At 55.5% G+C, this 15823-nt stretch overlaps 2 protein-coding genes across 2 annotated transcripts in view; one reads left to right on the top strand and one right to left on the bottom strand.

Annotated features, from left to right (window-relative positions):
• LOC102748141 (pro-interleukin-16-like) overlaps positions 1-2854 on the top strand; it is a 24163-nt gene extending 21309 nt beyond the window's left edge. Inside the window, exons 12-14 of the mRNA XM_081831782.1 lie at positions 1-232; positions 469-591; positions 2397-2854. The exon at positions 1-232 is cut by the window's left edge and continues 1 nt beyond it. Coding sequence (XP_081687908.1) covers positions 1-232; positions 469-591; positions 2397-2590 — 549 coding nt within the window. The 3' untranslated portion in view covers positions 2591-2854. The remainder of the gene's footprint in view (positions 233-468; positions 592-2396) is intronic.
• Positions 2855-4365: 1511 nt separating this feature from the next.
• Positions 4366-13967, bottom strand: STARD5 (StAR related lipid transfer domain containing 5). Its single transcript, XM_006741310.3, has 6 exons — positions 13773-13967; positions 13162-13211; positions 12673-12805; positions 8343-8460; positions 7701-7794; positions 4366-6837 (listed from the first exon to the last, which is right to left on the bottom strand). Exons 1-6 carry the CDS (start codon positions 13869-13871, stop codon positions 6690-6692), a joined length of 642 nt encoding a protein of 213 aa, XP_006741373.2. The 5' UTR covers positions 13872-13967; the 3' UTR covers positions 4366-6689.
• Between the last annotated feature and the right edge of the window lie 1856 nt (positions 13968-15823).

Below are 15823 nucleotides of genomic sequence, written 5' to 3'. Positions count from 1 at the left end.
GCCTCCCAGGAGGGAACTATTCAGAAGGGCAATGAGGTTCTATCCATCAACGGCAAGTCCCTCAAAGGGGCCACACACAACGATGCCCTGGCCATCCTCCGCCAAGCTCGGGACCCCAGGCAAGCCGTGATTGTCACCCGGAAGCCGGCTCTGGAGGCCATGCCCGACCTGAACTCCTCCACGGATTCCTCGGCCTCAGCCTCTGTGGCCAGCGAGGTTTCTGTAGATTCCAGTAAGTGCCCCCGAGCTTGGGGGGAGGCCCTGTGGGCCACATCGCCTTTGGCCACGTGGGGTGGGTGCTGCTGGGACCGCTCAGTCATGCGTGGCCTGCCCGGCAGGCTGCTGGGGACGCGTGTCCGTGTTTATATGTGCGTGGGCATGGGTGCTGGTCCAGCAGGTGGGCTTCCCCGGCTCGCGTGCTTCCTGGAGGAGGGTGTCCCTGACAATGTCCCTGTGTTCCCCCCACAGCAGAGGCCACGGTGCACACGGTGACGCTGCAGAAGACCTCTGCGGGGCTGGGCTTCAGCCTGGAAGGCGGGAAGGGCTCCCTGCTCGGGGACAAGCCTCTCACCGTGAACAGGATTTTCAAAGGTGTGGTGTGCGTCTGCGTCTTTGCGCTCTCTCCAGCTGTGTGTTTCTGTAGATTCCAGTAAGTGCCCCAGAGCTTGGGGTTCCCACCACCCCGTGCCCTCCTGGAGGCAGGCAGGCCGGCCGGCCACGTAGGGACTCGATTCTGCTTTTTCTAGCTTTTCTCCTCGGCTCAGGACACCTCCTGACTCCTTCTCACCCGCTGGGTCCTCGTAAGTGACTGAGCCCTGGGCTTGGTTCAGCTGGGCAGGGCTGGGACTAGGCGAGGCCGGGCAGGCACGGCCTTAGGCGCAGCACAGAAGGGGGCCCCCAAACCCGCAGTAGCCAATCTCAACGCGCTATTTCTTTCTTTTTTTTTTTTTAAAGATTTTATTTATTTATTCATGAGAGACAGAGAGAGAGAGAGGCAGAGGCAGAGGGAGAAGCAGGCGCCCCGCGGAGCAGGGAGCCCGATGCGGGACTCGATCCCAGGACCCTGGGATCATGACCTGAGCTGAAGGCAGACGCTTAACCGACTGAGCCACCCAGGCGTCCCATCAACGCGCTATTTCTAAAAATTAAAATTAATTAAACAAAATCCATAATGAACAAAATATCAAAGTTTAAAATAAGGACAGAGTCTTTCCACTTGTATATACTCAGCCTCACTCGCCTCCCTCTAACCCTGGACCCATCAGCCCCTGTTTTTATTCAAAATGTTGATGTTTTGTTCATCATGGCTTGAGGCGCAAGCCGGCTGAAAGTGGGCATCAGTCGGGTTTTCCCGTGAACATCGTGAATGGCCTGCAGCTCCCACTGACTCTTCGCTGCTCCTCAAGCTGGACCCCAGCACCGCAGAGTGGGGATCTGTGGGCAGAGAGCACTGGGCAGGAGTCAAGGGACCCGGGTTCCGGCCCCAGCTCAGCCTCTCACTTGCTGAGAGACCACGGCCCCCGGGGCGGGGGCTCCTCGTGCACACAGAGCTGTGGGGTGTGTTTGGACCCAGGTGCACGGAGGCTCACTGGGGGGGGTCCCCAGGAATCCATGTTTACCCCAACTCTGGGAAAGACGTTTTTGACTTTCGAAGGTGGACTAGCAGCTCTGAAGCTCGGCTGGCTACCCGAGTCCTCGGGCACCTGGCAGGTGCAAAGGGACGATTGTCCCGCATGCAGTGTTAGCAGGACACCTGATAGGCACAAGGGCCCGAAATACTTCAGCAGGTTTTTATTCTCATTACTATTGGCCTTTAGTCACTATTTCTGAATATCAAACGGATGGGAAATCCTCTTTTAATATAAACAATAAAGTAACACTCTTCTGAAAGATGAAAGCCATACACGATGTCCTCTTACATGCACGCAGGGGTCCCCTCCAGACCGTTCAGAGACAGCACACCGTGAAGGTTCACCAGTCCCCTTCCCACACCGCCCAGTGCCTAGGGAGCTCATTAGAAGGGGAGAGACCACATGTGGACCAGGGTGTGGGGCTGGTGTCCATAGAGGCTCAGGGGGAGCCGCTCCCCAGAGGCCTCTATGATCCATGAAGTCTCCTCAACCCGGCTCTGGGCTCGGGGCTGCCCAGAACCTCCCTTCTCTGGGGACACATAGGCTACACCTTTCCCAAGGGCCACAGAGCTGGAGCGTGACGTGCCCACCTCGAGGTCACCATCTGAGGAGATGCCTCGTTTCAGACCCACCGCCAAGCTCCCGAGGGATGGGCACCCTGTTCCCTCCCGAGCTGTCCTGGCTCCTCGGACACTGAGGGTTGGAGGTAACCTTCCTTGTTCCCTGGTCATCCGTGCAACCCGTTATCTTCTTCTCCCCCCTCAGGGGCAGCCTCGGAGCAGAGCGAGACAGTCGAGCCAGGAGATGAAATCTTACACTTGGCTGGCACGGCCATGCAGGGCCTCACGCGGTTTGAAGCCTGGAACATCATCAAGACGTTGCCTGATGGACCTGTCACGATTGTCATCAGGAGGAAAAGCCTGCAGGCCAAGGGGACCACAGCAGCCGGAGACCCCTAGGCGAAGTAACCGTGCCAAAGCCAGTTCACCTCGCTCCTCACAGCCGCGAATTCTCAGGGTTGCTGCTAATCCCCGCCCGGATGGGGAAAAGCAGAGATGTGCTTCCTGGTGGCCGCTGCCCTGGTCCCGACCTTCTGGGATGCCACCCAGCAAGAGGGTTGTCCCCAAAGGAAGGGAGAGTCACACCGGGATGGCCGATACAGACTATGTCTAGAGAGCGTTATGATTATACTGTGGTGCTGTAAATAAAACAGGTATGTTATAGTTTGGTATGAAATCCATGTCCTGCTTTGCGGATTTTCCAAGCCCTCTAACGGTGTAACGATTCACACCCCAGACAGCGTTCGCTTTTCTCACGAATCTGCCATGTGGGCAGGCTCGGGGGTGACAGGCCATGCTGCTTTCCTGGGCATCCGCCCGAGCAACCCAGAGGCTGGGGGCTGCAAGGACCCAGAGGGTCTTTCTCTCACACCTCTGGCAGCTGATGTTGGCTGTTGGCTGGGAACTGAGCTGGGGCCGTCAGCCTGGACACTCACAGCGGGCCTCGCCCCGGGCCTGGGCTTCCTCACAACGTGGCGGCTGGGTGCAAGGGTGAGAGCCAGGTAGAAGGTGTGTCCTTCTTATGAGCCGGCCTCGGAGCCCCAAGGCATCTTCTGCTGGACCTTATCAGGGGGCGCTGGCCCAGGTGCAAGGCGAGGGGAGACGCTGTGGGGCTATTTTGGGAAAACACAATCTACCACACAAAACAGTTGCAAAGCTGGTTTTGGCTGGGTTGGAGACATGATCCTAGGCCTAGGGTGGTACCGGGTGGTGGGGCAAGGACGCCAGGACGACAGGTGAGACTCAAAACGTGGGCAGGTGTGCCAACAGCATGGACCAGCATGCGTACGAGAGGGTAAACGAGAAATTGCTACCATTTACCTACCCCGCGCCGAGCACTGGGCTGGCGTTCAGTGGACACGGTCTTTATCTATTTTTTTATTTTTTAATTTTTTTTAAAGATTTTATTTATTTATTTGACAGAGACATAGCGAGAGAGGGAACACAAGCAGGAGGGAGTGGGAGAGGGAGAAGCAGGCCTCCCGCTGAGCAGGGAGCCCGATGCGGGGCTCGATCCCAGGACCCTGGGATCATGACCTGAGCCGAAGGCAGACGCTTAACGACTGAGCCACCCAGGCGCCCCTGGACACGGTCTTTAATAATCACAGTGGTACCTACATACTGATGAGGGCACCAAGACCGGGAGACAGCAGGTGACCCATCCGAGCTGGTGGATGATGGGGCAGAGGTTAAGTCCTGCTTTTCTGGGATCTGGTACAGACGGAACAGTGCCTGACCAAAGGGGTATTTGGTTTGTTCAACTCTTAATGCCTGACGGCCACGCTCAGGACAAAGGTGCGTATTAGCAGCAACAGACCCCGGGCAGCGTCCCAGCCCTGCCCCAGCCCCGTGATCACGGTGGAAACTGGAGGCAACATGCAAACGAGTTACGCCAAGGCCAGGAGCGCTGGGGCCATGTCAGTGGAATCTGGTGGCTTCTCCAGGGTCCACAGGAAGCAAAGACTGTTTCCTGGCAGTGAACTCGTAGAAAACCCGCCGGGGGCCCCTCTTCACGCAAACGCTGTGTGTGATGTCACTGCAGTGGGCATCAGCTCGCTGACCCATTCATCCCGGGAAGCAGCGGGCTTACAGTAGTCGCGTCCTGCTTCCTGCCTTGTGCATCCCTTCTGAATTTTGTCAAGCCCTACACACAGACAAGGACTCTGAGACACTGCGTGGACCGGTTCTTCAGGTTTAATGAACACCGACGATCGCCGCGATCCAGCCCTGGAAGGCTGACTGAGTTCCACATGCACTCCACAGGATCCTACCTGTCCTGCCCTGGGCTGGCCGATGAGGCCACGCACACTCAGAGGTACACCCAGCCCCCCGCCATCTCGCAGAGACAACTGGGCAACTGCCGGGCAAGCAGCCAGGTCAGGCCTGTGGTCCAGCCCAGGGAAGGAGGAGGGGCCTTCCGTCAGCCCTGGGAGCCAGTTACACACAGAAGCACAGGGTGGGCCATGGGCCAGGGACACAGAGAAGGCGTCCTGCAGGTCTGGCAGGCTTGTCTCAGGACTAGGGCACAGCTAGGAGTGAGCCCGCAGTCCTCCCAGTCCCTCCTCCTGCTTCAGAAGGTCCCCCTCTCCCCAACTCAGGACGCCACCACGGGTCAAGTTTCCAGTCTCCAGGCTCAGGGGCTGGGGTGGGGTGGGGGGATCCTCAGTCCAGGAGCCAGCAGGGTCTTAACACGAGAGCTCATCCATTAGCACTTCGTGGTGCTGGATTTACATGGGACATTCGGCTGTCCCTGGCCAACGTCTTCAGAGCGGAGGAGAGGCACAGGACAGCGCCTCGGCAAGCGGTTTCCGGTCATCCCCAAACACCGCCAGGGACCCACTTCCACCCCATGGACATGCACCCTCCCCAGGGCCTCTCCCAGGCTGCCCCGGTGCTTTGCTTTGAGCCGTGTCTTACCAGACCATACATCATTTCATCTGCACGGACTCAAGCAGCAGGCTACGTCCGGATTGCTATTCACGTCCCCACCTTGTCCTATAAAGTCAGGACGTCGAAGCAGGGGCGGGTGAAAGCACTGTTCAGGAACAGAAATTCCGAGTGCGTGGTAGGTGCCGGACCAGGTGCATGTTTTCAGACTCCTAGTCCAGCGCACAGTTTCACCCGATGGAGCCCGTGACCCAGGTCCTCGGGGGGCTGGCTTTCCACCCTGCTCGACAGGATGGCATGGCGGCTTGCGGGGTCTCCTGAGCTGCTGCCCAGCAGAGTAAGGACCTGCTACGTACTTACTGAGGGAATGAAATCTAAATAAATCCAAGAGTCGGATGAAGATTTCTTGGTAAGTTAGCTGGATCATCCCAACGGCATGACTGTGGGGTCTGTAGTCACATCACAACCCATAAGAAGGCGGCTCTCTCTAAGCCCTTGACACGGAGCTTTCCTGTTTCAAAGCTTGCTCGCACGTCGGCACATCGGAGACAGACACCCCAGGACTCGAGGGTGGGGAATGAGCTACTGCGCACAAGGGGGCTGTCTTCCACTTGTCCTCACTGCCGACACGAGGACACTGTGGCCAGACACGGGGGTGTCCCTCACCCACAGGCTGAGCGGTCCCGACCGGAGACAGGCAAGGGACCTCGTGTGACTGCCGAGGCCCCTTCCGGGTGGCAAGGCCGTGCTCCCCGGTCCGACGACCCACACTCTGGGCCAGGCTGGTGCAGGCCCGTGCGGTCTCAGAGCAGAGCCCGGAGCGGGGACTCCAGCCAGGGCCGCCGGAGGAGACCTGCCCTCCCGTCCTGAATGCTGACAGGAGTGTGGCCCGACCAGCGAGGACCCCAGCCCGGCCTCCAGACAGCGGGGAGGAGAAGGCGAACGCCGAGGGAGAGAAGGCGCTCCTCAGAGGCAGGAGAGGCCTGCCCCGCTCACCATCATTCCAGACACTACCCGCCCCAAGGCGGCAGTCGGCTTGGCGCAGATGCAGGCTGCCTGGGTTCGCTGGGGACACGGCAGTTAGCGCAGCAGCAGAGAGCGGAAACGACCGATTCAGAAAGAAACACTGAATGTATTTTTCCTCGGCGCTTATCTCATTTGTTAAAACAATATTTTCCAAGCCGTTATCTTTTTAAGGGGGGAAATCTGGCGCAGTGTTATCAGGCTGGAGGGCACCGGATACTCACGAGGCAGCAGAGCCTGGCTCTCGGTGTCGATGGGGGTTCTTTCTGGCAGACGGGGCGGGGTGGGGGGCAGGCGGTCTGTGGCGGAGACTGGCACACGCAGGCTTCAGACCGGAGCGCATGCCCTGGGGTCCACTGGCTGCAGGTGTGGGGACAACCAGCAGAGAGGGCACAGGAGCGACTCCCCCAAGCCGGCCCCGAGGGGGCAGGGGAGCGGGGCGGCGGGGGCCACTCCAGCCAGCTTCTCGGAGACGAGCTGTCCCCAAGTGGGTCCCAAAGGCTGAAAACCGGCCCTCGGGGCTCTCCGGTACCCCGCCATCGGGAGCTCTGCGTGAGTCACGGGAGCCCTCGGCCAGCAGGTGAGAACGTCAGTCGTACAAGGTCCTCACGGCTTTCTCCAGGTTGGCGTAGAACCCCGCCATGCTGCGGGGGAAGAAGGAGTCCACCACGCTCCGCGGGAGGTAGCCGCTGAGGTCGGTCTGGAAGAACGTGACCAGGTTGGTCTTGCCGGGCTCCCTAGGGAAACAGAGGCAGAGCCGCATCACGCGTCTGGAGCAGGGCGCTGGGGCCGGGCACCGGGCCACCGAGGAGCGCTCACCCTGGGAGACAAGGCTGTGACACTGGGATTCGTCATCAGGAACCCCACCCAGCACGGCACCTGTCCGTCAGAGGCCAAGGGCCTAGACCCTTTAAAACCCTGGCCTCCTCCGAGTCGCACAGACAGGGCAACTGAGGCCTGGAGGGGGCTGGGCTGGGCAGGTGAGCAACGCAAGGCAGAACGTGCTGCTCTGGTCTGTGGCTCTTCTCCTCTGAGTATCGGCCCCGGGGGCTGGGGCGCCTATGTTCTCAAAAGTGCGAATGAGAAATGAGACAGTGGGACAGAACCATCCCCGAGCTCAGCTCGCGGGCTGACTGACGGCTTAGCCTCTGGCACCTCCAGCCCATTCCTCGTGGAGGGGACATGGGGTGGGGACAGCCGCTCCGGGCCGGTGGACAGAGGCCAGAGAGCACAGAAGCGAGGGCCTGGCCCTCCTCCGGCCCTGCACTGCCAGCCTCTGAAGCCTCCGACCCGGGAGAGATCCCTTGACCTCCCTGAGCCCGTTCTCTCATCTGCTACGTGGGACCAGGACCTTTGCCCAGCTTGCCTTACGGGGCTGGAGGGGGAGTGACGCCTCCCACAATTCTGTCCCTTGTGCCAGTGTGTGGGCACGCTGCGTCACTGACATGTTCAGAACAGTGCTCTGTAATGTCAAAGCCCGCGGGGCCGCAAGGCAGGTTTACTACTGCAAACTGTAATTAATGCGCCATTGAACAGAAGGTCCACGATTAAGCTGTGGGCAGGTCTGGGCATGTCCCTCAGTCCAGGAGATTGTCCTTACCCTGGCAGAGGCTCGCAGAAGCAGCCACAAGGGTGGTTAAAGCCCCTCACATAACCTGGCTTCGGGGGACACGATGGGTGCTCCACGTTGATAGCTGGAAGACAGCGCAAAACGGGGGGTGAGCTGCACCCTCACCCCTAGCGCGTGCAGAACCCCCATCTGGAGCCCGAGGAGTCAGCACGGCGCCCCGGGGCTTGCCCCTGAGCCCCCCCACCATCCCTTACCCTCACACACACACACTCACATACGTACACATACAAACCCACCCACGCACCCACCCACGTTCACGGCTTCCCAAGCCTGCGGCATCTCAGAGAAAAGAACATTCCACAGGGTAAGGCTTGGCGGCAGGAGGCAGGCACCCCCTCCGACCCACCCTCTGTCCCCACGTGGAAGATCTGCAGGAATGGCAGGGGCTGCAGCTTTCGGGAGGCAGTGGGACATGCGCCGAGGCCGGAGGGAGGGGACAGCGTGACAGCCCTGCACACCGACACTGGAGACCTTGAGCCTCAGCAGCGACGACAAGGGGTGCTGGCCACATGTGGGAGGTCACTGTCGGATGACTGGCCTGTGCACCCTCTCACCTTGGCCCCCCATGGCACGCGCTCCCCTGCAGCTGGTGACACCCCGGCTGTCACTCACCATTGGAACTGAGGGTCCCATCCTCGTACTTCTTGACGAGCACCAAGTCCACGAAGTCTCTGGGGGAAATGAGCTTCATGGCAGCCGAGGGGCTGGCGGTTCTGCTCACGCAGAGCATCTGTCAAAGCACGGAGGAGTCCAGCTGCCGGCCAGAGGTCTCCTGCCCCCGCCCCACACCCAGTGTCTGGGAAACGAGGAGTCTGGCCCTCAGAGCAAGGTCCTGCTCCTCACCCAATCTCAGAACACCCCACCAGGCCACTCTCCCACCGCGAAGGCAAGGTCGCCCCAACCCACCCAGGCTTTATCCCACCCTTCCCCGCCTCCAGCAGCACCCACGCCCTAGGGTCACAGTGGAGAAGAACAGGTCAGGTGTAGGATGGGACGGAGCTCTCTGGGGTGTGGCACGGGCAAGAAGGGACTGCACTTGAAGGGCCTGGGTTTTAAGACTGGGGCATGGAGCGTCTTGGCAGAGACACCTCTGCCCACAGGGTCTGAGTCTTCAGGTGGGCATGCAATCCCTGGGGGCACTGAGAATCCATGTCCAGATGACTCAGCCTCCCTGTGTTCTTCCTAAAAACACCAGCCTGAGAACAGGCTCACCTTCACACAGCCTCTCCCTTTCCACTTGTGACAAACGCACAGCACACCCTACCCATCTGGAATCTTCCTAGCAGGCACGGTCCCCGGGTGCCAAGTCTCCCAGGGCACCAGGGGGACACGTCAGGATGCTGATTCCAATAGTTGAGCAAGGCATGGCATGCTGGAGTTAGAATCCCCATGTTCTCCCCTCTTATTCTTTTTTAAGACCAAAGCTTGCTGGAAGAAACAAGGCAGTTTGACACTTCTGAATTCTTCTCGTCCTGATTCCTGCTGCAGGATGCATCATTCCTGAAGGAGCGCTTACAGTATTGATAAGAAATGCCAAAGGCAGCAACATGTGATAAATCCATAAACTCGCACCCGGCTCTGTGTCCATCCTGCTGCCCACCTGTCACCTATCTATCCAACTCAGAATTCGAGTACTTGGGATGTCTCAAAATCAAGCTGATAAATAGCAGTCTGCATGGGAGGGCTCCTTCTCTGCATTCTCGCCGGTCCCCTGAATGGCAAGGAGGAACCACAGGTCAGCTTCTTCTCCCCTTCTCCAGAACCTCAGCTCACCAGCAGCCTGTGTCTTCCCCTGTTCACAGTTACTGTCCACTGAAGGCTCCACCCTCCTGTCTTTCTTTTTCTTTTAAGATTTCATTTCTAAGTCATCTCTGCATCCAACAATGTGGGGCTCGAACCTACAGCCCCGAGGTCCACAGTCACCTACTCTACTGACTGAACTAGCCAGGCGCCCCTCTCCTTCTAGCAGTAAGTCCTATCTTTTCATGGGCACATGAATTAACTTGAGAAAAGACTTCTCATTCCCCTCACCGAGAGATGTAAAATAGATTACTTTTTACGTATAATAGTCCTTCATCCACATTTGTAATATAATCATACTGTCTTAATAAATTATAATCATATCTCAATCCAGATTCTTTTTAACATGCAGAATCTTAAGGTCACAGGAGATATATTATATACATAAGTATATATACATACAATTCATGTACATATTTATGATGAAAGATGTCTTTGAAGAATAAATATATTAGGATAAAATTCGGTAGCCTATTTGCAATGGAAAAAGGAGTTCAAGAAATAATGAGGAGAACTAAGGCAAAAGAAAGTGGATAAAATTAAATTTCCTTACAACTTGCAGCCAAATGACAAATACCTGAGTCAGGCAGAGTAAGACATTCCTCCAGGAACTCAGGACTGCCTTCTTGTTAATGCTTAGCTTGATCACAGCCAGGCCTCCAGGATCCTGGAAGTCTTCTTCAGCATATGAAAATCCTTTTGGGAACTCCCTTTATCTCTACCCACCAACTTAAAACTATATATAATCAATAGCTCCTCACACTCCCAGTGCAGATCTCTCTGCTCACGGGTCCTGTCCCTGTGCTTTAATAAGAGCACCTTTCTGCACCTAACATGTCTCAAGAATTCTTTCTTCACCGTTCGCTCCTGGCCCACATCACATCAATGTATTTTTAAAATAAATGATAGTAAATAAAACTTCATGTCATGCAGATACATCTAAAAGAATGAAGTCATCGTTTTGCTCAAAATTGCCTGATTTATCACATGTTAAAAATGCCATGCTTTTAGGGGCGCCTGGGTGGCTCAGTGGGTTAAGCGTCTGCCTTCAGCTCAGGTCATGATCTCAGGGTCCTGGGATCGAGCCCCGCATCGGGCGCCCTGCTCAGCGGCGAGTCTGCTTCTCCCTCTCCTTCTGTGATCGCTTTCACTCTCTCTCAAATAAAGAAATAAAATCTGTTTCAAAAAAATGTCATTCTTTGCAATTTATGATGAAAATTTTAGACGTTAACTAAATGTTAGGTGTCAAGTGCATGTGTGGGGATGACTTCTCAGAAGTCTGTTGGAGATTGCATGCAAAACATTTGAAAACTTGCAGGACAGGACTGACAGGGTTAGGCAGGGTACAGGGGAGGGGGGAGGGAGTGGGGGCTGCTTTGGGCCCACACTGGCTCAGCCCTAGGCCAGGGACTGAGAGTCCCCTGTGGCCCCAGGCAGGGAAGCAGGAATGCCTTCCCAGAAAGCAGCAGAGTGCTCAGAGAGAGACCGCGTAGCATTGATAAGGGAGCAGAAGGCTAGCTGAGGACAAAGCACTGGCTGACAACCTGCAACCTACCCCCACCCCCCACTCCTGGGTGGGTATATGTGACATTCCTCCAGGAAACTTCCAATTATCCTACTGTTCAGGCTTTGCTAGGGGCTAAAACAACCTTAGCTTGCTGGTAGCCAAGCCTACAGTACCCCAGGGTCTTCTTTAGCATATATGAAAGTCCTTTTTCCTTACCTCCCCCAACTCCCAAGTCTAAACACCCTACAGAAATGCAGCCATGATCACCTTCAGTAAGAAAACTCCATATATGGTCATTCTGTCACATTTGTGTTAGGCTGTAAAGGGCCTTAGCCCATGGTTTCTCAACTCGAAGCATGTGTGTATAATTATCTGTATATTGTCTTCCCAATTTTTTTACTCTCTCTGGTAGCCCTTATGTTGTTGTCCACTTAATATTTTTATCTAAATGTGCTCACTTTTATAAACTTGGACAAATTTATTTTAAAAGGATGTTACTTAACTATCTGCAAAATACACACACAAAGGATCGTTGGGTTCTAATTCGGATTCTGAGGTTGAGGCCAGCTGTCCGGTTTTGTTATAAAGGAGATTAGCCAGGTGTTAAATGGGTGTCACAACAAACTCTCCCCTTCAAGCTAGGGCAGGAATTAAAGAAGAACTGAGTCCCGGTGACATCACCATGTCTGATTCCATTTCGGTGTTTGCCTTTGTATCTCGGGGGTGTGTGCCCCAGCCTTCAGGAAACACCCACATAAACTCTTGACAATGAACTGAAATGTGAATTTTGGTCCAGGCCAAGAACACCTGGGTCCTCCAGATGGACCAGCACAGAACTATGGCCTGAGGTTTCACACCACCATCTGTGGAAACACGCAAGAGGGTGTCCCATCTACGGATGTCAGAATCAAACAGGCTGGCAACATCTCCCCAAGGCAACTTCATTATTAGTTTTGGCTACGAGTTTTTTTTTTTTTCCTTCTTAACTTCTGTAATCAAAACAAGGTGTGCTCTTAATGCTACAAATTCCTAACGCTCAATGTTCTCAGGACAGAAGCACCTAGAATTACACCACCAGCGCCATGTGGTTATTTAAATTTACCAAGAGAGTAATGAAAAATAAAGTGAACAATTCGTTTCCTCCAACTAGACACCTTTCAAGTGCTCTGTGGCTCCATGGGGGCTAGGGGCTACTGTAGTGGACAGGGGTGGTTACAGAACATTTCCATCATTCTGGAAAGTTCTACGGGGCAGCGCTAGCTTGGACGACATACATTGTACCAATGGAGAAACCGTAATCCCTACAGCTGGGCAGAGAACCCTGGCTCTGGCCACGACTCTGGATTCATCATCACGGCCCCATCAAGGGGCACTATTTCACCCCCGAGCTGACGAATCAAATCCAGCCACAGCTTTAGCAAAGCTGAGCCCACATTCATGCTGCCCGCCTTCATAGCGCCTGCTATTTCTCTGAGCTCCGCTTAGGACTTTTCCACCCATCTGGTCACAGGGTTTCCCACCTGCAGCAGACCGGGGCTGTGCGGGGTCCTGCCCTTGCCAAAAGGTGTCCCTGACCCCCTCCAGAGGGACAGGGTCAGGTTACTTGCTAGGGTAACAGCGCTCGGAAAGACTTACATCAGTGAGGCTTTCGATAATTTCAAAGCTGCTCACGTTCTCATCCCACTTGTCTCGAAGGGTCCCAGCAAGTGGCTTGATGCAGCCCCACACCTTCTCTGGTGTCGCGTTTACGATGCCTTCTCCCCGGTACCTGGAGCACAAGAAGGAATGTGAGCCCAGGAACCCACCAAAGTTTTTGATCCTGGGATCATACAGAAGGACTAGCTGCCACATCTGTCATCGCTCTTTATGACACGCCTGCAGATCAGGGGCTGAGAGTTAACCAGCCCACCTCCCCCCAGACCTGCAGAAACGGGCCGTGAGTTTTCACGAGATACAGTTTGCTGGAAATGATTTAGATAATAATAACAGAAGCTTTTCCAGAAGATAATTGGCAAGTGGATTCCAGGGTGCTAGGGTAGATTGGAATTATTTTAGGAAGCAAACCCACAGAGACATCAAGAAGGAGCAGCACCTCTGACAAACTTTGACAAGGCATGCACTTACAGGTTCCCTGGAAACTCCATAGATGGCCTCCAGGAAACTGAAACTCCATTCTGTCAAAAGGCACAGAATCGTAGAATTTAGAGCTAGAAAGGCTCTGGGAGATCACCTGACCCAATCCCCTGTGCTGTACAGAAGAGCAGTCTGGAGCCTCAAGAGATGGGATCTCAACTGGCTGATTCGAAGAGCCCTGGGTGTTTTTCAACCTCCTAAAAGCCACCATGCCATTTGTCTCCTCAAGCAATTTCCATCTATTCCTTAAAAAGTAGAAGCCTCGCATAAGCAAAAACTATTCCCGTTCCACCCTCCTGGGAACGGGGAGAGGCTCATGCTAAGATGAGGGCAGTCTCTGGAGCCTCACCACCATTTGCCAGCCAGGTGACCTCGGGCAAGTCACTCAATGAAAGGGACAGATACGTATCTCCCGGGGTCCTAGTGCCCACAACAGGCCCAGGATTTTTTAAGGAAACAACCCTCAATGGAATCTACCCCTCCCCAGTCCAGCTCCAGGGTATTAGACAGCAGAAAGGAGCAGGAAGAGGAGGAGCCCGGGGTCTTCGGAGACCCCAGCGCCGGGGCGCACGCGACCCCTCCCTGCCCAGCTCCTCACTCACGCCTTCCCGGCAAATCTTCCATCCTGACTCGTCCCGTCGGTACTTGAGCACCTTCTCCGCCACCTCCTCGCTCATCTGCGCGGCCAGCGCCGGGTCCATCGCGCCAAGGGTTGCGCGCGGCTGCGGGGTCCGGGCCCGGGTGCGCCGCGGCGGAGGCTGGCGATGGGGCTGGGAGGCCGCCGCGCCCGGGTCCGGGGGCGGAGCCTCAGCCCAGGCCCCGCCCCACGCCCCCGGACTGGCCCGGGCGGGCAGACGGGCCCCGCCCCGCCCCGAGATTGGCAGGGCCGGAGACGGCCGGCCAGGCCGGGCGGTCCTGGGCGGGCGGTGCAGACCTGCGGGGCCGCCTGCGGCCTGGGAGGGGCCTTGCGCCTCGAGCCGGGGGACGGCCCCGCGGGGCCACTAGCAGCCGGGAGCGTGGACTTCCGCTCGCAGCGCCCAGAGGCCTGCGGCGGGGCGGGGCGGCGGTGCGTTCGCCTCAGAGATGACGTGGGGCGGCTGCTGCGGGGGGAGGGGGCGGGGCGGGGCGGGCCGGAGAGGGTTCCTGGGGCGGGGCCCCCGGGCGGAATCGGGAGGTCTAAGCCGCTGAAGCGGGGAGCTCGGTGGCCCCGCCGTGCGGCCGGAGCCCGTGGTGGCCCCGCTGAGTGGAGACCTGGCGCGTTCAGTTCTGGGCACGGGTTTTTGTTTTAATTTTTATTTACATTCTAGTTAGTTAGCATACAGCGCGCTGTTGGTTTCGGGAGTAGTACTCAGTGGTTCATCACTTACGTCCGACACCCAGTGCTCCTCACAAGTGCCCTCTTTAATACCCATCCCCCACCTAGCCCATCCCTCACCCACCTCCCTCCATCAACCCTCAGTTTGTTCTCCTTCGTTTTTGGCTATAGTGGCCGAAAGAGCTAAGTGGAGGTGTCCAGGCGGCTGAGATGCCCGGGCATCTGGGGGAGAGCTGGGCCCGGGCTAGGACGTACAGGCTTCTCCGCGAGCAGGTGGCCCAGGTCTTGGGGAGCGAGTGGGGTCACATCCCCCGCGTGTGAATGGCAAGGGCAGTCTCGTTTTCCTCCTCTTCCATAACCAACTAAATATTTGAAAAGGTCAGCACAGAGGCCTATCTGTGCTTCTATTTGTCTATCATTTCATTTAAAGGTTTGAAAAAATGGTTGTAAATGCAAGGACTACTTGAAAACCCTTTCTCGGAGGATGTGATGGGCTGTGGGGTTGTAAAGAAGCCGTGCATGGGGAATTAGGGAGTTCCAGACTCTGGACCCAGCTTCATCCAGTAGTGGCTGTGTGGTTTTGGGCTAGTCACTTAACGTCTTGGAGCCTCAGTTTGCTCCAAGGGGAAATGGGACACTAATACGTGTCTCTGTGTGCCGTTGTGATGGGCAAGTGAAGTGACACAAGTGGGTATTCCTAGGAGCCATAAAAAAAAGACCGATAAGGTAACCACATTAAAAAAAAATTAAGCCTGGGTGGCTCAGTCAGTTATGTGTCTGCCTTCAGCTCAGGTCATAATCCCAGGGTCCTGGGATCGAGCCCCACATCAGAGAGCCCGCTTCTCCCTCTGCCTGCCGCTCCCCCCGGCTTGTGCTCTCTGACAAATAAATAAATAAAATCTTAAAAAAAAATTAAGCACATCAAAAATACCACAAAAAGTTAGGCAATAGTCTGAAGGAAAAAATGGAGCATATTTTGACTGAAAGTAAATTTTTTCATGTACAAAGTGCTCTTATAAATTATTAGGAAATTTTCAAACAACCCAACAGACAAAACTAATGCATCAGATGTGAACAGATACTCTGCAGAAAACCAAATTAACAGGGCTAATAAAGACATGAAAAGATGCAGAACCTCCTTCCTAGCTAGGGAATTTGTAATTAAAACAAGGGAGCAGGTTCACAGCTATCTGATGGGTAGATAGGAAGAGGTTTGTTAATTCCCTGTGTTGGTAAGTGTATAGAGAAACATTTTTTTTTAATACACTGTGGGCAAGAATGTAAGTTTATGTAACCTTCTGGGAGGAAAACAACCTATCTTAAAATTTTAGTTTACTT

The sequence above is a fragment of the Leptonychotes weddellii genome, chromosome 9, assembly GCF_054177405.1.
Source record: "Leptonychotes weddellii isolate Sample4059 chromosome 9, ASM5417740v2, whole genome shotgun sequence".
Taxonomy (NCBI): Eukaryota; Metazoa; Chordata; class Mammalia; order Carnivora; family Phocidae; genus Leptonychotes; species Leptonychotes weddellii.
This window is presented reverse-complemented; position numbering and strand designations above follow the sequence as displayed.

Coding starts and splice junctions, on each gene's coding strand:
- STARD5 (XM_006741310.3), bottom strand. CDS start 13,871: ATGGACCCGGCGCTGGCCGCGCAGATGAGCGAGGAGGTGGCGGAGAAG. Junction 13,212..13,772: donor GGAAGATTTGCCGGGAAGGC/GTGAGTGAGGAG, acceptor GCCTTTTGACAG/AATGGAGTTTCAGTTTCCTG. Junction 8,461..12,672: donor TTATCGAAAGCCTCACTGAT/GTAAGTCTTTCC, acceptor GTGCTTTGACAG/ATGCTCTGCGTGAGCAGAAC.